A 21,782-nucleotide genomic window follows, 5' to 3' on the forward strand; every position below is an offset into this window, starting at 1 on the left:
TAAATGAGCACACAAAACCAGTGGGATTGGCTTTTACACACCGTGACCCTGAAACAGTGACGGTCAAAGCTCATATGGAGCCCCCTCAGTGTCCACAGTGTGTGCTGCTTGAGTTACACAAACAACATGAGCCCCTTAACTTTCATATACGGCCCCCTATATCACCTAATGGAGTGACTGCTCTGATCAGATAAATAAATCCAGCAGGAGCTGAAAGACACGCATGTTCATTGTCATATGTTTTACAACGGAGTTCTGCAGGCACTGCAAACGTGTATCGCAATGCAGACAAACTTCCCAAATTTAATAAAAAATCCAGTGAGTGTCCCCTGGTTTCCAGCCTGGACTGAAGAAATAGATTAAAAAAATGAATGGATGATCAAATAAACATGTACAAACACTTACAACACTGTTTATTACTTTAAAATAACCTTTATTCATCTATAGTATATTGTGTTAACATAATTATAAAAAAGAAAATGTAATCTTACATCTTGGCACTACCCATATGAAACAAAGCCAATTTCTTTTTATCTTCGTAAAATAAAGCAAGATTTCTTTTTTTAAATAGAACACGTACTTTTCATTACATTTAAGACATCAAAATACAAAATAAAACAACAGTATACATTTCAGAGCAATGCTAATTTATGGTCATTTATTTTCAGCGATGTTTAAAATGGTAACATAATGTACAATCATAAGAGCAGTCATTTTGTTTCATTCTCTGCTTGTCCATTTTATTCACCCTTCAGTCAGCTGTTGCAAACGGACTAATTTGCACCTTTTACTGATCCGTTTACCTCTGCAGGTCTCCTCTCCTTTTGTCCTGTGTACTCGCCAATGAAAGAGCCGTCCTCATTAAACTGGCTGTGCTCTTCATCGCCATAATCTGCTAGACTGTCTCCGCTGTCGTCAGCTTTCATTTCTTCATTGAGTAATGGAGGGAACCCCTTCAGTGGGCTTTCTTCACATTCACTTTGGGGGAAAAAAATATTCATTGCTTTATTCACTGACAGTTGAAATATTTTTTAATGTTGTATACTTATATACTGACACTGAAACAACATCGTTTTAAAAAATCCAGAAAATATCAATCCGACAAATATCTGCCTGTAAAGTTAACCGGAGGAGCCGGGCTTGAGAGCTGAGACCAGGAGGAAACTCTAAACGGTAGATTCAAATAAGATTGCAATACTATTTAAATACAGTGTAGAAGGAGATGAAACAATGAACTATATATTAGCCGGAGCTACAAAGAAAGCATACTGGCTACTAGAGCGGAGAAATAAGTGTGTCCAGCCGACAGAATATAATGGACGGGCCAGCAATAGCTGGGAATCGGGAGCTGTTCCATCCTCAATATGCTAACTAGCAGTGGTCCACATATGGGAGCCCAGTTGGGACACCCATAGGGATGCTTGGGAATTGGAGTGCAGAAGTTCAGCCCTGTTGTGGCCCCTATGTATCAATAGAGGGCGCTGTTGGGTGGAGGACCTCCCTACTTTTCCCTACTGCTTGGCCCAGAAGTGTTTCCTGGTGGATATGGCTTGGCAACTGAAATACTCCTGGGTCTAGCAAAGGGAGCCACTTGTGGACAAGTCAGAGTCGGGAGGCAGAGGGCAACACTAAGTGGAGGAGAGAAGGAGGAAGACTTGGTGATTTATTGTATAATTGTGGCACACTGTTGGAAAGAGGACTTTAAAAGGTGCTTTGTGGAATAAATATCCATTATTTTATTTATATATTATTTTATATACTGTGTCTGTGGTTTGGGGCTCTCTGGTGCACCCTTGTGGTCACAACAGTTAACTTGCAATTCCTTAAAATGCACAATTTTGGAGTGTTTGGATTTTTAATATGGCATAGCATTTTTTACATCACAATTTGATCATTTCATGTCATTTGTGGTTAATGTGGTGGTTGTTGGTTGGCAGAGTAACATGGGATATGAGACTGTGATTAATGTCAATAAATTCACTTTTCCGTTGATTAGTGAATATTTAAAGGTAGAAAGTACTGAAGTGGCAAGCAGACACATAAAACTGAATGTGCAAAGCACTGTGTACTTGCAGATGGAGTGTTCGTAAGGTCTTTTCCAGTCTTGATATCTTGGTGGATGTGATACCATATTTGAGTTGAGCAACTTTGCCAGAGTAGGCAGAGCAGCGACAACGCACAGGAAGAAAGAGAAAGGGAGGAGTGCGATTGCTGAAGGTGGTCAGGAGCATGGTGGAGCAGAAGAAAGAGCTAACGACTCTGAACTTGTATTTGTCATTTTAGAGGGGTCCTCAGAGCTCTAAGAGTCCTAACAGTTGAAATACTATAGGAGTTCAAAGTCTGGGGAGTAGCCTGACTTAAAAAAAAAAAAAAAACAGTAAATAGATCTAAACAAATAAGATCAAACTGTGTATTCTTTTTGTTGTTAGAGATTACAGTGTGTTATTTTTTACATAAGCAGGGTACAACCATACATATAAACACCAACACCTTTGAAAATGTGAACAATAAGGGGGCTGTACAAAGCAGTGTTCATACTTTATTTGTCAGGTCTTAGCCAGGGTCCTTCCCCTGACCGGGGTTCAGATTCATGCCTGATGTCTCATTTGTTCATTTTTGATTCTTTTCATGTTGATTGGTTTTGTCTATGTGCACTATTAAAAATACTGGCCCTTTAATGGCACTATATGGGTCTTTACTGGGTCGTGTGCTTCCTCATAGCTCTGTTACTTGACAAAGCACCATTTCATTCTGGGATTGGTTCTTTGCATTTGAAGTTGGTTGTTTGTGCTTTAAAAAACGTCTCAATGTGTAAAAAAAAAAAACCTTAATGTATGTCAGGTAACCCAGCAGGACACTAACAGGTTAAAAAAGCCTAGACTTAGCCTGCTACTCTATAAGCTGCGAGAGTCCTTTTAAAGTTATGAACCATTGGTACTTGACAAATCCGTTACTGTCTCTTTACGGTTATTTACTCTACAGAGCCTCTTATGGATCTAAATAATTAAGGATCTTTCTGGAGCCTTCATGTGGCTGAGTCTTTTGGGAACCAACAATGGTTCCCCTAATACGTCGCTCTGATAAACCACTCTGGCACTTTTATTTTTAAGAGTGTTTACAAGCTGCCTGTGTTATGTTCCATGCAGGGCTGTCTTAACGTATGGGCACAATGGGTATTGGACGGGGGCCGCAAGAGTATATGGGCCCAAGATGTTTCTGATGCCTATGTATGTTAATGTTTTGCTATCAAAACAGGGGCCTCAGTGCACTAATTTGCACAGCGGTCTATGATGCTGTTAAGACAGCCCTTGTTCCATGTGTTTTGTGGGTGGTCCTCCAAGAGGTGGCGCCACCAGCCAATCACCGCCAGGAACTGCCCTTAGCTGTATAAATCTGGAGGGTTTCCCACAGTTCATTACAAACATGCTAGGGAGTCGGTGAGCTTTCTTGTGTTTATCTTAAATTATTTAATTTATGACCCTTAGTGCTCTGGTATTATTTTTTTTAACCTCGTTCTGGATTTCTAGATTGGGATCTTGTTTGCCTGAATTGTCTTTTGTTTCAGGCATCTCCATTTTGCCTTTTGTGCTCAATGGAGATTCATTCTTGTTAAAAGCATTTTTGTGGAAACAAACCTTTTCATTTTTATAAAGATTCTGTGTTGCCCTTATATCTAACCAGCGTTTGGTGGTATTCCCCTCTCTAGTTCGTGTTTTTGGTATTTATTGCGATTTATGTGCTTTGGACTCCTACTTCATAACATTATCATAGGTTCGTAAGTGAGGGTATTATGGGAGCAAACAATAGGCATGTTTAAGCTTTCAAACCAAGTAAGTATATAATGGAGTAACGTATTTGTCCAATATGAACATCACTGTATGCAAGTCCAGTGCCTGCAACCTTGTGGATCACTTGAATCATGCTTGCCGACTACACTTTAGTATTTAGTACTTGTAAGTATTGCTTTCTATTTAGATTTTCTGTTTTTCTAATTATTGCTTGCCTTGTTTTCTTGGATCCTGCCTTTGGATTGTGCTTTTGGGACTGGTTTGCTGTGGATCACCTTTAAGGCACATCCTTTTGGCTTTGTTGCTCTATTGAACTTTTTTGCCTAATTTTCTATTTTGTTAATAAATCTTTGATTTATAAAGATCCTGTGTTGCCTTTTTGTTTACAATTTTGGCCTGTCTGTTATTCTCTTTCTTATGGAGATTTTTGATAGATTTCTAGATATTTACAGTTGTTTAGCCAGTAGCAAGTATGTGGGGCCTGGCTGAGTTAAGGTGAGCCTCTTTTAGGCAGATTAGTGAAACTCCTGGCCTGTTTCTTGACTTATTTTGAAGCTCTCACATCCATTCTATCTTAGTGAAGACTCAATTTCATGACAAGAGTGGGGTAGAAAATGTTCTAACATGCACTGTGAAAAATTATGCTTAAGAGGAAAAAGGTATCCAATTTACTAGTAGTGACAATACAAGTTAACCATTCAAAAATATTAATAGGCTGATTGTGGAAGTGACATTGTGGTATAGCAGATCCGTGGCTCTGAATGAATGGCTGTTTTATTAAATAATCCGGTGGCCGTGTCAGTCTCCATGGGTGCACTCGTGCAGCTGGGGGGAGTTGGTGAAGTAAGGGTGCGATCTTTCTCATTTACTTCATCGATCTCCTGTGGTGCATGATTGAGACTCTGCACCCACAGAGCCATATAAGTATGGGCCGGCACAGGAAGAGAGAAGAGAGAAAAACAGAGAAAGGCACGTAGAGCGAGAGTACGGCATTGGGGGCAGAGAGAGAGAGAACGAGCCTGCCGGCTAGAGAGAGAGAAAAGGCAGCGCGGTCAGTGGTCCTGCAATGGAGTGAAGGATCGGAGCTCTAGGGACGTATCGCCCCTACTGATTGTGCAGCAGAGTGGGAGCGATCAAGGTGGCATCCTCTTCAGGGATCCGAGGGACGACTGCATGAGTGAAGAAGGATGACGAGAGGACAACTGACCCCGAGTGGTCTGGCAGACACTGATGGAGGCAGCCAAGACGGGGTCGGGATGGAGAGGACCGCAGCTGCTGAAGTCTCCACCAGCTGAGCGAGGGATGGGTGAGACTAGGAAGGAGTTGTGCTCGGCTCTTTTGACCCAGTGACTGTTGTTTTTTATTTTCGTTTTTAGCCTTGCTTTTTAATCACCAGGTTTTTCACTGTTTTAAGGATTATTTAATTATTTATTGGAAGCACTGCATTTTTGGACACAAACTGCTTTGATTTATTTATTGTTTAATAAAGGCACTTGGACACTTTGCACCATCCCATTGCCTGGAGTGTTCTGTCCTCATCTGCCATGCTCATCCGGTTACGTTATTGACGGTGTCGGGTTCAAGAGGTTCCTGAATATGGAAGAGGGAGCATAGAGCTAGTCCTGCATCCTCTCAGATATGCAAAAACAAATCTTTAAAACTGTGCCATACTACAGAGAATAAGTGGAGAAACATGCCAAAGAGTGCAAGGGAACACGACTAACCATTCTACATTCAAATGTCCTTTTTCTCTTTGAAGATGTTTTTTTAAAATACTTTTCCATTATACATCAACAGTCACATGTAATCTGACAGTCCTACTCTGTATTGTTAAATTTATATATACTGTACATTGTCGAAGAGCACTACATTTTTTTGAACATCATTTAATTTCCCAAAAGTCAGGCAAATCCTTACCTGTAGTCGCAAAACATGTCCTCATTTATTTGTCTGGATTCTTTATCTGGATTCAAATCTTCTTTTTCTTTAACTAAAAAAATAGAACAAAGTCATACATAGCTGTAGGTAGCATATTGTCTACAGTTAGTTCTTGTTCAGCCAGTCCAAAGTGAGATATTAGCAAAGGACCGGGAAATGGACCGGACTGAATCATAGTCAATAAATGTGCAGAGACCAGGGCTGGACTTGAAGCTAAACTGAACACCAATTCCAGAATGTGAACCAAAGCCAAAGTCAAAATGTGAATAGAAAGATTATGTAACTGTTCGGCATGCTAAAACACATAATTATTTTCTTTGACAATACCTTTTCAACAGAAATGGTAGATTTATTTACTTCGGCAATGAGAAACTCTGAATGTAAGTTATAATCATTTTTCTGTCATCAAATAAGAGAACTCTTTCTTGGTATAACAGAATAATGGGACACTCGACTGAGGACACCTTTAGCAGCACCTTTGTGGACATTTGTGGCTCAGCAGTGAATTTGGAGCACAATGCTCTGTACACGTCTCCGTGTTCGTATTCTTTTATACAGACTAGCACTTGTGTTTCTGTTCTTCTGAAGCAAATCAACGACATGAAGCAGAGGGTTCTGGGCTATTTTGAATAAATATCTGTTGTACAAAACAGACCTGGCTGTTTATATTAAAGCATCTTATACAGTCGGCCAAGTAAGCTGAAAGCAATGGATTTACACTTAACACATAGTTACATTCACTCTGCATGTGACAGTATACTCTGACTGCAATAATGCGTCATCTACTCCATTACATATTTTTTCCAGCCAGATTAAATAAAAGGAGCCAATAACAGGACTGAGCAGCCAAGGATTTGAAGTGGAGAAGCATCCATGACACTAAGGGTGAAATGAAATTATACAGTTGGTGTTAAGCACTATACGAATATGGAGTAGCAAATGGACATGTGGAAAAAGTTGAAAAGAAGATGAATTAATGAATGAAAACAGCAGCCATCTCCTCAAGGAGGGATAAACTAAAGAACAGGAAATTTAAGCCCCCCATTGAAGGTGTCATCAAAGCAGGTTATTTGGAGTCCAAAGACAAAGAAAAACACAAGCAAAACTGATAATCAAGGCATTGATAAAAGAAGTTAAGCATTCAAGAAATCCATTTTATTGAGTTTATAAAGTGTAAATGGATCTAATAACCAATAGAGGATGTCATCCATTTCAGCTTCCTGCCTTACACGGCTACGAGCCGTTTGCACAAAAATAAGCCTTTCATAAAAAGTCCTTTATAAGATGTTAGTGCAAATGAAGAAGTGATCATTCTTACCAGAATACTTCCCTCCTTTGTTCCGTTGTATGAAGCAGGCGATGAGCATAATAAGAGTAAGAAGAGCCATTGCACACATGAGTCCTATGAACCACCCTTGATTGGAAACACCTCCATACATGCCTGCATACGCTAATAGATACAAAAGATCAAAATTAGGAAATAAGCAGGACAATATGACACACGTTTTAAATGAGATGTGAACTTATAAATGAAGTAGTCCTTGTTCCATCCAAGCACTTGTGATTCTGCTGAATTCGATTTAAAGTCGCATATCTTTGAGAGGTGGAAGGAAAGTAGGAGTACCCAGAGAAAAATCCACACTGGCATGGGGAGAACGTAACTAATGACTGTGTGCATACTGAGGTGTATGCTGGTTTACACAGGGTCAGTATTGCCGCAAATACAGAGTACAGTGGAATTCTTAGTTACACAAGCTCATCACGAAATCAGTGAATATTAATAACAGTCAAACCTGACATTTTAGTTTGGATAACACAGATTAGTTAACTGCATATTCCTTTATGAAACGCTTTTACTTGGAGAGGTAAGTATGCATGTCCATGTCTGGTACATCCATTCTATGCTCGAGCTACCACTTGGTGTGTGTTATTCACGTTGTATCTTGCTTCATGCCTCAGTGTGTATATTGTCACACAAGTGCGAGTAGGAGGTAGCTAAAGAGCTTAACTAATGGTAATACCACATCAAGCCAGGGGGCAGCGGGGTGCACTGACTGTCTTCCTCAGTCCCCTGCAGACCTTTCCCAAGAAATCCCGCCAGGTTCTGGTGCCTCCTGGGGGTGTGTGGGTTTGGGGCCCTTAGACGACGTCACTTTCTGTTCTGGGCCCTTCGATGACGTCACTTCCTATACGGGCCTTTAAAGCCGCCATCATACCACAAAGGAATCCGTTCTGTTTTGGACTCAGTCTTATGAACAAATCTGTTATTTTCAAAAGCCTTTTGCAGCCAGGGATATTATACGGGTGGCTGCCCCAAACCTTTTCACAATGTCTGGTCTGTGTTCATATGACAATATACATGTATGATGAGCTTTGTATGAGTGAATGCATTATGCGTGTGTGCATTAACGTCAGCGTGTATAAATTCATTTGAATTAAATCAGCTTGGCTGCTGCTGGCAATTAGCACAGCTCACAAGCGTCAGCCTGTAGTCAGTAGTCATTCCGCCACATTTAGAAGATTTTCCCAAAATAACTCCACTGATGTCTCTGCAGTATATGACTCTAAAATCAGCACACTTTGAGTGCCAGGGGCTTGATAAGTCTAAATGTAGTGAACTGAAACACAGTGTATATGGTGCAGAAATAAACCAAATAAACATCTATGACAAATACAAATAAGCTGACAAACAGCACTGGACATGTCGTGGTTTTGAAAACTCAGTTCATTGTAGTACCAAAAGTCTATTGTCTAGGATTCTAATATTAGCACATACTGCTAAAAAATCTGTTAAAATATCAGCCATGAAGAGTGGCATGCTGAATATAAAATGAACTGACATGGCAAAGCTGACCCGTATTGTATCTTACCTCCATCCATGATGGTAATTCCCTCTTCTGTGACTGTTTTTCCACACTCTGATTTCGTACAGGCACTTAAATAGAACTTGTACCTACTGCTGACTTCTAAATCTTGGACTTTCCATTTGGTTATTGAAGGTTTTGAGATGTTGACGACTTGCAGACTGCCGAGTTCATCTGTGTTATTAACTGCAACGAGGAAGAAGGAGAAGTTTAGGTTTTTATGAAAGCTGCCATCTGATTGTATTGTGTCCTAGAAAGAAACACTGCTTGATGTGTACGAGCAAAAGACATCGTGAGAGCTGTCTGCTGAAGTGAAAGCAAACTGTGGGGATACAATGCAGGGGTCTGAAAATGACAGAGTAAGAAGTTGTGCCTATAATGGGATAAGCTGACTGCTTGAGAAGGGTCTAGCTGCAGCTTGAAATACCTATGACATAGATCAGGTAATGCCCACAGTGTCAGTCACAAAACACACTTTGACTCAGACAACCCTCCTACAACCCTAATTTTAACCATAACGTAACGGGGTCCTAATGTTAATCACAGTCTAATGTGATGGGTGTTATGTGACTGACGTTGAGAGTGTTTTGTGATGTTGGGGCATTACATGACTGACCCCATAGCGACAGCAGCTTGCAATTACATTCTGTTGGACTGCTTTGACAGAAAGAGGAAATTCTGATGCGTCATTCAGCACTGTCTGAATTTCATTTTCCTCATCCATTCTCAAGCCTTTTCTGCTTCTTTCCTTCAATTGTTTATTACTTTCCTCTGCTTTTCATTAAGAGGGCTGCGCCACCACTTCGCATTATCTGCTCAGATGTATCGCCATTTATGACACTCACCTGAGTCCATATTGAAGAAACTGCAGCAGCCACAGTCCAGCTCGGAGGTGTTGGCCGAGCCACTCTTTGCATTGAACTCAGAGAATTCAAATTTCATTTTGAAAAGTGCATTGGGGCAAATCTTATCCTGGGTCTTGCTTTGAAAATACTGTAGGTTTTGGTTAGTGTTTTGGCTTAGGGTTTGTAGCTCTTCATTTTTGTCTTTATTAATTTAGTTTGAATTTTTGAGTTTCCTCTCTTCCTCTTTCTTAATTCTCCAATTATTACCAGTAATAGTTTTCATTGATTAAAAATATTTCTTTAATTTTTCTGGAGTTAATAATTAAAGACTGGGTAATTACTTGGTTTCGTATGCTGAGTTTTTCTTAGTGGTTGAAGTTTAGGGCTATGTAAATACTACTACATTTTAATTTAAAAAGTTTTTAATTTAAAACAATTTCTGTCCACATTAGCATCTTCACATCATTAATGAATGTATCTCCATTCACATTAAAATGCCCAAAAATACCAATGATATATTAGTTTGCCTACATTGGGCCAATGTGCATCGGTGGAAAAATCTATGAAGGAATAAGAGCGTCGTCGACCACAGGATTTGCTGTAATGTGAAAACTGAAGTGACCAGTACATTATTTGACTTTAGTGCATACTGTAAGAACTGTACGGGTAAGAAACACAACAAGTGGAAAGCAAATCCTCTATGTTCACTTTGTGGGAATATGGTTTTCTATATAAGAAAGGGCACAGCAGGCTTCTTTTCCCTTAGGAGACTGTGTTCCTTTAATGTGGGAAGTGGCATCCTTCACATCTTCTACAACTCTGTGATGGTCAGTGTGGTGTGCTGGGCTGGTGACATCACTTCAAGGGAGTCCCACTGAATCGAAAAGCTAATTATAAGGGCAGACTCAGTTATGGGACACATTCTGGACCCCCTGGAGATCGCGGTGAAGGAGAGAACTAAAACAAAACTGAGTGCCTTTATGAACAATACTGTACATCCAATCACTGACACGCCAACACTGAAGACTTTCAGGCAGCGAATTAGCAGAAGTGTGGCAAGAAACTCTATGGGGGGCTCATTTTTGGCTCATTGTGGGCTGCATTAGGAGTGGGAAGGAGGAGGAGTACAGGAAGCTAATCAAAGACTTTGTTAAATGGTGCGACTCAAACCACTTACACCTGAACACCAGCAGACCAAGGAGCTGGTGGTGGATTTTAGGAGGCCTAGGCCCCTCATGGACCCTGTGATCATCAGAGGTGACTGTGTGCAGAGGGTGCAGACCTTTAAATATCTGGGAGTGCAGCTGGAAGACAAATTGGACTGGACTGCCAATACTGATGCTCTATGTAAGAAAGGTCAGAGCCGACTATACTTTCTGAGAAGGTGGGCATCCTTCAACATCTGCAGTAAGATGCTGCAGATGTTCTACCAGACGGTTGTGGTGAGTGCCCTCTTCTACGCGGTGGTGTGCTGGGGTGGCAGCATAAAGATGAAAGACGCCTCACGCCTGGACAAACTTGTTAAGAAGGCAGGCTCTATTGTAGGAGTAAAGTTGGACAGTTTAACATCTGTGGCAGAGCGACGGGCACTAAGCAAACTCCTGTCAATCACGAAGAATCCACTACATCCACTGAACAGTGTCATCTCCAGGCAGAGGAGTAGCTTCAGTGACAGACTTTTGTCACTGTCCTGCTCCACTGACAGACTGAGGAGATCGTTCCTCCCCACAATATGTGACTCTTCAATTCCACCCGGGGGAGTAAATGCTAACATTACTCAAAGTGCTTTTTTTATTTATTTTTTTTTTCATTTTTTTTTATTTTTTTATTTTTTCATTTTTATTACTATTTAATTTAATATTGTTTCTTTGTATCAGTAAACTGCTGCTGGATTATGTGAATTTCCCCTTGGGATTAATAAAGTATCTATCTATCTATCTATCTATCTATCTATCTATCTATCTATTTAAAGAGCTTCTGTAAAAAAGCCGCCTAATATCCCCTACAGGCAAACAGAGTTCTATCCATCTGTCTATAAAGTGGGACCAAGCAGCAGTGAAAAGGTTAGAGTCTGAAAATATTCAATTGTTAAATCCAAACATATAAACCAAAAATTAAAGTCAAAAAAGCCAAGTGAAAATTCCAAAGTCATTTATACCAACAGCAATACATCTGCATAATGCCACACTGGGACTGGGACTGCCAAGTCAGAAGTTTTCTTTCTATTTAAATGTATTTCCTTTTTAGTCATTCTGGTGTGTGTTCAAACCATAATGTGTGTGTGTGTGTGTGTCTTGATAGTATTGGTGCAACATACAACACAGAATACAAAAGATAAATATAAGGAGATAAAATATAATTTATCATACAGGGAAATACAAAAAATAAAGAGATCACAGGATTAAAATGTACAGGCAGTCTAGTATGCAGTTATACATCGATATCGAGTAGAAGCTCAGACCTGATTAGTGAGAATAACATCATGTGGATAAAAACCTACCTACCTGCCTTTTTAGGTATTTATTGAGCTTCTGTAAAGAGACAGATTTGCCCCTGGTGACAAATAAAGTTAATTTGTTTGATCTATCTATCTATCTATCTATCTATCTATCTATCTATCTATCTATCTATCTATCTATCTATCTATCTATCTATCTTCAGTAAAGTGCGACCAGTGACCAGTGAAGGACTATGTTTTAAGCATGAACAAATCAGAGCATGATTACATTTTTAAAAGTCTATGTTTTCATCCATCCACATTACACTGCTGAGCAGGGGTTTTCAAAAGAAAAAACATGTTTTTGGGGGTTAAAAACATGGGGGTAGTATGGAGAAAAGGTGACAGAGGAGACAAATGTCTGCATTTTCAACTGAAAACGTATTCATGTGGATGCAGCCTAAAGTTCATAGCTTTGGATTACACTTCCAATGAGGTAATCACAGCAGGTGCTATTTGACAACAGAAAGTGTCTCCTGACACACAATGAAATGACTGTTTGTGTCCTCATCTTTTAGCTTTTTCTTTGATTGTCTTTATGTCCTCTCTCAGTTGATACTGATTTAATTTGAAATCTGATATTGTGAGCGGTTATATCAAGTGTTTAGAGTGTTTAGAGACAGTATGCCCTGTGAACAGTGCTACCTAAAATGTGAGTAACTGATTGAAAACCATTTTATAATCTGGCAAATTGCAGAACTACACAATCATGTCAAGTAGTAAGAAAACAATGTTCTTTAGAACAGAAGTGTAAAACCTTGGCTGTGTATATTCATTTCTTTTTAACATAAGTGTCTCCAAGTGCAGTCATAAGTTAATTTTATAAAAAACAGAATGTCTCGACTTCTTTATACAAGATGGACTTACTTAACTGGTACTTTAACAGGTATCCTGTAAGAAGGCCATTTGGCTCATTTGGCGGTGCCCACAATAATGTGATTGAATCCTTATTAAAACTTGCAACTTTCAACAAAGCTGGCTGCTCAGGTGCTGAAAGAAAGACAAAATGAAAGAGACAGCAGTGAGTGTTCTGTTAGGATTTAAACAAATCTTACAACTATTTTTAAAGTGCTATTCTGCATCTTTACATTGCCACTTTATGTCCACTTATCTTGTGGGTCATGGTGGCAACACATCTTGTTCTGAAGAAGCAGCGATTCTACTGCACGCTACTCCCATATTGCTATTTACCTTACCCTATCATAGAAAGTGACCCCAGCATCCCCATTTCAGCCAATCATATTCACAATTTCATCTTTTTCGTCAAGACTCCTTCAACACCATCCAACCTCTGCTCCTTAGAGACAAGCTGACAGAGATGGGAGTAGACTCACACCTGGTGGCATGGATCATGGACTATCTTACAGACAGACCTCAGTATGTGCGTCTCGGGAACTGCAGGTCTGACATTGTGTTCAGCAATACAGGGGCGCCGCAGGGGACTGTACTTTCTCCGGTCCTGTTCAATCTACATACATCAGACTTCCAATATGACTCGGAGTCCTGCCACGTGCAAAAGTTCGCTGATGACACTGCTATTGTGGGCTGCATTAGGAGTGGGCAGGAGGAGGAGTACAGAAAGTTAATCAAAGACTTTGTTAAATGGTGCGACTCAAACCACTTACACCTGAACACCAGCAAAACCAAGGAGCTGGTGGTGGATTTTAGGAGGCCCAGGCCCCTCATGGACCCTGTGATCATCAGAGGTGACTGTGTGCAGAGGGTACAGACCTATAAATATCTGGGAGTGCAGCTGGATGACAAATTGGACTGAACTGCCAATACTGATGCTCTGTGTAAGAAAGGTCAGAGCCGACTATACTTTCTGAGAAGACTGGCGTCCTTAAACATCTGCAATAAAATGCTGCAGATGTTCTACCAGACGGTTGTGGCGAGTGCCCTCTTCTATGCGGTGGTGTGCTGGGGAGGCAGCATAAAGATGAAAGACGCCTCACGCCTGGACAAACTTGTTAAGAAGGCAGGCTCTATTGTAGGAGTAAAGTTGGACAGTTTAACATCTGTGGCAGAGCGACAGGCATTAAGCAAACTCCTGTCAATCATGACGAATCCACTACATCCACTTAACAGGATCATCTCCAGACAGAGGAGTAGCTTCAGTGACAGACTTTTGTCACCGTCCTGCTCCACTGACAGACTGAGGAGATCGTTCCTCCCCACAATATGTGACTCTTCAATTCCACCCGGGGGAGTAAATGCTAACATTACTCAAAGTGCTTTTTTTATTTATTTTTTTTTTCATTTTTTTTTTATTTTTTTATTTTTTCATTTTTATTACTATTTAATTTAATATTGTTTCTTTGTATCAGTAAACTGCTGCTGGATTATGTGAATTTCCCCTTGGGATTAATAAAGTATCTATCTATCTATCTATCTATCTATCTATCTAAAAAGCAATTACTGATATTGGAACAATTGGCAATGAGAACAGGCCATTCATCCCAACAAGTCTGTTCATTCTGTTCACCTAAATTGTCCAAAATAACATCACATTGAGATCTGATGATCCCTAAAGTCCTACTTTGTACCACAATATTTGGTAATTTATTACATGTGTCTATTGTTTTTTGCATGAAGAAAAATTTTTTGGCAAAGGAATGTTGTACAAAATATTAAATGCAGGGGTGACAACAATTGAGGCATACAGTATGTGTTTTTGTTAAAAATATGTATTTCTTGATGAGGGCTTTGTTTTCCTTTGAATGAACTTGTTTCAATTAAAAGTCAGATGTTTCTCATTTTTTCAGTGGATGATGACGGTTCTTCAGCAAACAGGGATTTTTTTTCTAACCCTTCTTACTAATTTTTAAAAGGGGTGCCAATAATAGTGGTCAGCACTGAATATGAAATCTGCCCTCATCAAGTTTTCAGCTGTGTCCCAATATTTTTCTTGAATAATGTATTTTAAAGTAACATCTGGGATCCACTGTACCAATTCCTTTAATAATTTTAAACACTTTGATCATGACAGCTCCTTCAGTCTCTCCACATAGCTCATTCCTCTTAGTCCTGGAGTCAGCCAAGTCGCTCTTCCCTGGACTTTCTCTACTGCTGCTATGACCTTTTTTAGTATGAAGACCAAAACTGCACACAAATTAATGTGACATCTCATGCAGTGATAACAAATATTCTCAGTACCTATTTGGAGCCCTAGGAGGAGGAATGGGAGCGGCGCCCCTCGGCGTCCATAGCGGGTAGTCAGTATTAGACTTCGACACCCATGTCCCCCTCAGAATCATGAGTGCACACCCTCTCAGTTACATATTACTTTACTTCGACAACCACGTTGCTCCGGTGTTCTTACTGAGCTACACTTGGGAGTTAGAGCGGACCTGTTGTGCAGCATCTCACTTGTTAATGCAGAATGACTGGCCAGGGACAGACGTGGGTGGGGCTCAGTGGGTGCCCTACAGATGCCAAGGATGACTGCACATGTCGGCCAGTGTCTCCTCATGTTGTAAGGTCCTGATGTGATGAGCCGAGGATGCGCCAGATTTTAGAAAAGGCTTTGGGGCTTGTGTTTTTAACAAGAATCTGCCTGGGATTTTTATCTCTTTTATTATTTTTTAATCTCCACTGGCACTTGATTTTTTATTGGATTATTTATTGACTATTTGAAGCACTGCACTTTTGGACACTGTTTGTTTGTTACTTGAAATAAAACCAATAGACACTTTGCACCAACTCCTTGATGACTGTGTGTCCCCATTTGTTGCGGCTCATCCTACAATATTGCCAGTTCTGGGTTCAAGTGGCTCCAGGGAGTGTGGAGCTAACCTGGAGTATCACACTTGGATTTTGAGAAACCAAGAATTACCCTCATTTAAGGAAGCTAACATAAGGCCAATATGACTTACACACTGTGCCCTATCGTGGATCCAACTTCCTGACTTTGAGTCCTATGGTTTGCTGTTGGAGATGTCATGTCTCCACCATGTAGGTTTTCCTCAGTTGCTCCCACAATCCCAAGGATATCTGTATGTTTGGTTATCTAACAGCTCTAAATCGGGTGTATGTGAGTGTGCCAATGTGGGCCTTGTGACAGACTGGCGCTCTGTTTAGGCTTTGTTGCCTCCTTCAGTCAGTCCAATGCTTCCAGGGTAGGCTGTGGCCCTCTGCGACTTTAAACAGGTTTAACTCTTTCAGGGCTGATATCGACTTTGTCAAAAGGAGGAGTTGACGATGGTAATCTACTATAACCTGTGACAAAACCAACTGTCATGCTTTAGCTGGATTCTTGCTAGAAGGAAAGTTAGCTTCATTGGTTTGACCAAGATTTCCTGCGCTTGTGTGAGTAGTAAGGCACAAACAACAGCAAAAATGGCACTGACATCTAGCAAGAGATCAAAGTGAATGCATAAAGCAAACTACTGCGTGGACGACGTTTGGCCTATTATCTCTGAACTGGACTATGACTTGTCGGACTCTGATTTTGATACAAGTGATCGAAAACGAATGGGAGGTTCCAGCTTCAGTTGACTGGTCCCCAGCTAATCATGGTGCTCAACAGGTTCATGTAGCTGATACGCCTACGGCAATGTTCGCTAGGGAGGAGTGCCACTTAACGATGATAAGAGGTAGAAACCGTGATCGCTGCTGCTGCTGCCTCAGCCACGTGAAGACAGCTTGGCAGCAAGCCTGCCACACATTCTTGTCAAACTGACTGCAACAGCATGCAGCAACAGACGTTTTATATTGATTTCTGTGTGAAACCATTGCTTTTCAGAAACTGTTTTTTTGGAAAAAATATTCAGCCCTCAAAGAGTTAAGAATGTTTTGTCATGTTATGTTATGTGACATGTGCTATTTTACATTTTACTAGCCACATTTCGTGTCAAAGACAGGCAATCGAATAAATGTAAAAATATTTGATATCTCTTGTCCACATGTTCAATCAGTGCCTTTCTTCTCTAATCCTTGTGTGTCTGAACCTCTTTTTCTGGGTGCTTCCTCTGTCAAGCGTGTTCACGTAAAGTACATTTCTCAGACTCTTTGCTCACCTCCTGCCAGCTTTTATACTCCTCATCTTTGAAAGTGACTCTCAGTGTGCCTCTACACCTCCTTGTGTGACTCACACTCACAGTTTCTCTTTCCAAAGCTAAACTGACCAATCACACCAAACCCAAACTGACCAATCAGATTGCTCTGAGGGACAGGACACATACAGACCTTAGTGCTTTATTATATAGTAAGATGGCATATTCTCTGTAAAAAGCTACACTACTGCATTTTCAGACATAATACAGTGCCTTTAAAATATGCATATGCTTAACGGCAGCTTGATGCTACTGGGATGACCTCTGGCTTCCTATGATGCTGATTTTTGTTTTCCTTTGAATTGAAGTAAATTGTGTTTAGGCTCAGCTGTGCCCTTGAGATTTTAATGAAAGTACATTTTGTTTAGTCCTGCAACTCTGAACTGGATAAGAATGTTATACTGTACCTTTTTTACATTAAAAGTCTAATTTTGAATGAAATAAACACATTATAAAACTTTTTGTTATGAAATTGTATTTCACAAATACAGTATATGAATGAACCACTAAAGTGAAAGTAAGGTTTGAATGTGATTACCTCCTTCAGGAGTTTTAAATGTTACAGAAGAACTTCCTGGTCCATTGCCTTTCCCATTGAACGCCATAACAGTGAGAGTGTATTCTGAGAAAGGCTTCAGTCCTGGAACCAGCCCATGGTCCCTGTCACCGGAAAATGTCAGAGTATATTTTTCACCATGACTCTTTTTTTCTTCCAGTAGATTTCTTAACCTCCACCAGTTTATCTGTGAAGAAAACACACTAGATAGATTGATGTGTTTTCAGAAATATGTTACAAATCAAAAAGTGAAATCTCTCATTAATGTAAGTATTCTGATCCTTTGCTGTGACACTCCCAATTGTGCTCAGGTTCATCCTATTTGCTTTAATGCTCCTTAGATGGAGAACCTGATTGGCGCCCACCTGTGACAAACTGAATTGATTGGACATTGTTTAGAAAGGAACAAACCTGTGCATAAAAGTCCCCAAAATTCACATTGCATGTCAGAACAAAAACCAAGCCATGAAGTACAAGGTACTCACTGTAGACCTCTGCAATAAAACTGGGGTGAAGCATGGATCAAAGCAACGGGAGAGAACCTTTTGTAAAGATTTGAATGTTCCCAGGATGACATTGGCCTCAATAACTGTGAAATGGAAGAAGTTTGAAACCACCGGGACTCCTCATAGATTTGCCCATCCAGCCAAACTGAGTAACTGGTGTCACACATGTGCGATTAGGAGACAACTAAAGATCCTGAATAAGAGTAATTCCATGCTTGACCAGGGGGCGGCAGGGTGCACTAATTCTCTCTCTCTCAATTCCTTACAGACCATTCTTGGGAAATCCCACCCAGTTCCGGGGCAGCCAATGACTTCACTTCCTCTACTTGCATTATAAGGCCACCATGTTAAGGCAGCAAATCAGTTCTGTTTGTGACTCAGTCATGTGAACATGTCTGTTCTTTTTGATCAATTCTGCAACCAGGAAATATTATACTGGTGTCTGCCCCAAACCTTTCCAATGACTCTTTGTCGTTCTTGTGACACCGGGTAAGAAGGACCTTTGTGTCAGGGAGGTGATTAAAAACCCAATAGTCACTCTAACAGAGCTTCAGATATCCTCTGCTGAAAAGGGAGAACCTGTTGAAAAAACGACCATCTGAGCAGCACTCCATCGATCAGGCATTTATGGTAAAGTGGCTATCTCCCACAGCATTTAAAGGACTCTGAGAGCATGAGGAGAAAGATTCTCTGGTCTAATGAGACAAAACCTGAACTCTTTGGGTAGAACTCCAAGCACTATGTCTGGTGAATGCAGGCACTGCTCATCACCTGCCTAATACCAGCTCTACAGTGAAGCATAGTGGTGGCACTATTATGCTATGGGGGTGCTTCTCATTGGCAGGGAAAGGGAGACTGGGCAAATACAGAGAAGTCCTTGAAGAAAACTTGCTCCAGAGTGCACACAATCTCAGAATGAGGTAACAGGTCACCGTTCACCATGACAATGACCCAAAGCATTAAGCAAAGACAATCCTGGAGTGGCTTTAGGACAAGTCTGACCCAGTCAAAGCCCAGACTTAAACCCCCATTAAATATCCGTGGAGAGCCTTGAAGATGGCAGATTACAGACAATTCCCATACAGTATGCTAGAGCTTGAAAGGATCTGCCAGGAAGAATGAGATAAATTGCCCAAGTCCAGGTGTGCAAAGCATGTAGAGATTTACCAAACGGCTTGAAGCTGTAATCGCTGGCAAAGTAAAAACGTAAGCTTTGGATAACTTGCACTACTGGTCAAACATTTTAGAACACCTCAGTTCTTCCAAGTTTTCCTTTACATTTAATCAGTTGAAATGCAATGTATGACCTAAAATGGTGAAAAGGTAAGCAGTAAACTGCCAGAGGTTTAAATTTTAAGTTTAGGTTTGCAAAAACTGAAAAAAGGAAATTTCAGAATATTACAAATGGGCCTCTTTTTAATGGAACAACTAATAGGTTCCAACCTACAGATGTTCTCCATCTATCCATCCATCCTCTTCCGCTTATCCGAGGTCGGGTCGCGGGGGTAGCAGCTTAAGCAGAGAGGCCCAGACTTCCCTCTCCCCGGCCACTTCTTCCAGCTCTTCTGGGAGAATCCCAAGGCGTTCCCAGGCCAGCCGGGAGACATAGTCCCTCCAGCGTGTCCTGGGTCTTCCCGGGGCCTCCTCCCGGTTGGGCGTGCCGAACACCTCACCAGGGAGGCGTCCAAGAGGCATCCTGATCAGATGCCCAAGCCACCTCATCTGACTCCTCTCAATGCGGAGGAGCAGCGGCTCTACTCTGAGCCCCTCCCGGATGACTGAGCTTCTCACCCTATCTTTAAGGGAAAGCCCAGACACCCTGCGGAGGAAACTCATTTCAGCTGCTTGTATTCACGATCTCGTTCTTTCGGTCACTACCCACAGCTCATGACCATAGGTGAGGGTAGGAGCGTAGATCGACTGGTAAATTGAGAGCTTTGCCTTACGGCTCAGCTCCTTTTTCACCACGACAGACCGATGCAGAGCCCGCATCACTGAGGATGCCGCACCGATCCGCCTGTCGATCTCACGCTCCAATCTTCCCTCACTCGTGAACAAGACCCCGAGATACTTGAACTCCTCCACTTGGGGCAGGATCTCTCCCCCAACCCTGAGAGGGCACTCCACCCTTTTCCGGCTGAGGACTATGCTCTCGGATTTGGAGGTGCTGATTCTCATCCCAGCCGCTTCACACTCAGCTGCGAACCGATCCAGAGAGAGCTGAAGATCACGGCCTGATGAAGCAAACAGGACAACATCATCTGCAAAAAGCAGTGACCCAATCCTGAGTCCACCAAACCGGACCCCTTCAACACCCTGGCTGCACCTAGAAATTCTGTCCATAAAAGTTATGAACAGAATCGGTGACAAAGGGCAGCCCTGGCGGAGTCCAATTCTCACTGGAAACGGGCTTGACTTACTGCTGGCAATGCGGACCAAGCTCTGACACCAGTTGTACAGAGACCGAACAGTTCTTATCAGGGGGTCCGTTACCCCATACTCCCGGAGCACCCCCCACAGGATTCCCCGAGGGACACGGTCGAATGCCTTTTCCAAGTCCACAAAACACATGTAGACCGGTCGGTCTACAGATGTTCTGCAACAATTAAAGTAAATTAAGCCTTGCAAGTTGAAGCAAACAATTTGCACACATGTCCCACCTTCTGGGATCCTCTGTCTGTTTTAAAGCAGCAGGGCTTAGTTAGTGAATGAGAGAACTACTTAACGGATTTAGATCGGGTTTTTTTCTATAATTTGCTTGAACATTCCGGATGATTTTGCGACTTCTCTCATTATGCTAAGAATCACAGTTTACTTGCAGGAGTGATATATTTGCGCTAATCCGAGACAGAGGCTGTGGGCCAACGGGAGAGGGAAGAGTGACGTCAAGATTAGAGAGCTTTGTGGGTCCCTCCTGACTGTCCTGTTTCACGTCTGTGTGGGCAGAGCCACAGGGGAAGGTGATAATTATCAATAAAACTGAGTACTAACTTTCATATGTTTTACATCTTACCTGAAGAAGGGGTCTGAGCCACCTTGAAAGTTTACATTTTGTAATCTTTTTAGTAATCTAATAAAAGGTCTCATTTTGTTTGACTTCTCACTACATCCATAATGACTAACACAATACAACACCCTAGTACTCCTAATGAGTGGAAGAGTGAGTTAGTATTTTTAAAACTCATTCATTGCTATCAAAAATATTTTTAAATGTTACATAACAGAACAAACTTAAACTAGCATAAATTATTTTTTTTGAAAAGAATTCATCACTTTTGAGGGGTTTCGTCGAGGCAGAGCAGGAGTTATTTTGGTACAAAACTGAAAGAACTGAGGTCATGTAGGAAATTCTGAAGATGCCACTGTGTTGTTTATTCTAATGTAATACTAGGGGGCTCTGTCCCCTGCTCGCTTCGCTGGCCTACCCCTGGGTTTGGTTTACCGGATATACAATTTAAAGGGATTGGTATTTTCATGGCAATTGTTACATGTGTATTATTTTCACTTTTACTTTAAAACTTTAGTACAAACAATATTTGGAATTAACTTTTCTTCAAGATCGCATTGAATTTTGATTCCGTGTTGGACTTAACATCGTGACAATGCAACGTATATCTACCTGTGAGTGAATATCGTTTCTTTCTCTCTAATAAATAAAACAACTTTTTGAAATGTTTGTCCATGCTCTTTCTTCTTCACTTTGTCATTGACTTGTCATCTAGATCATATAGAAT

At 41.1% G+C, this 21,782-nt stretch overlaps 1 protein-coding gene across 4 annotated transcripts in view; it reads right to left on the minus strand.

The window, feature by feature from the left end:
• Positions 1-410: 410 nt before the first annotated feature.
• The window catches only part of chl1b (cell adhesion molecule L1-like b), a 150,906-nt gene continuing 129,534 nt past the window's right edge, over positions 411-21,782 (minus strand). For all 4 annotated transcript variants that reach the window (XM_039747883.1, XM_039747860.1, XM_039747876.1 and 1 more), the window contains 6 exons: positions 17,525-17,729; positions 12,800-12,922; positions 8,597-8,776; positions 7,045-7,176; positions 5,706-5,778; positions 411-978 (listed from right to left, as the gene is read on the minus strand). In XM_039747883.1, coding sequence (XP_039603817.1) covers positions 774-978; positions 5,706-5,778; positions 7,045-7,176; positions 8,597-8,776; positions 12,800-12,922; positions 17,525-17,729 — 918 coding nt within the window. In that variant the 3' untranslated portion in view covers positions 411-773. The remainder of the gene's footprint in view (positions 979-5,705; positions 5,779-7,044; positions 7,177-8,596; positions 8,777-12,799; positions 12,923-17,524; positions 17,730-21,782) is intronic.

Source organism: Polypterus senegalus, chromosome 1 (assembly GCF_016835505.1).
Source record: "Polypterus senegalus isolate Bchr_013 chromosome 1, ASM1683550v1, whole genome shotgun sequence".
Lineage (NCBI taxonomy): Eukaryota > Metazoa > Chordata > Cladistia > Polypteriformes > Polypteridae > Polypterus > Polypterus senegalus.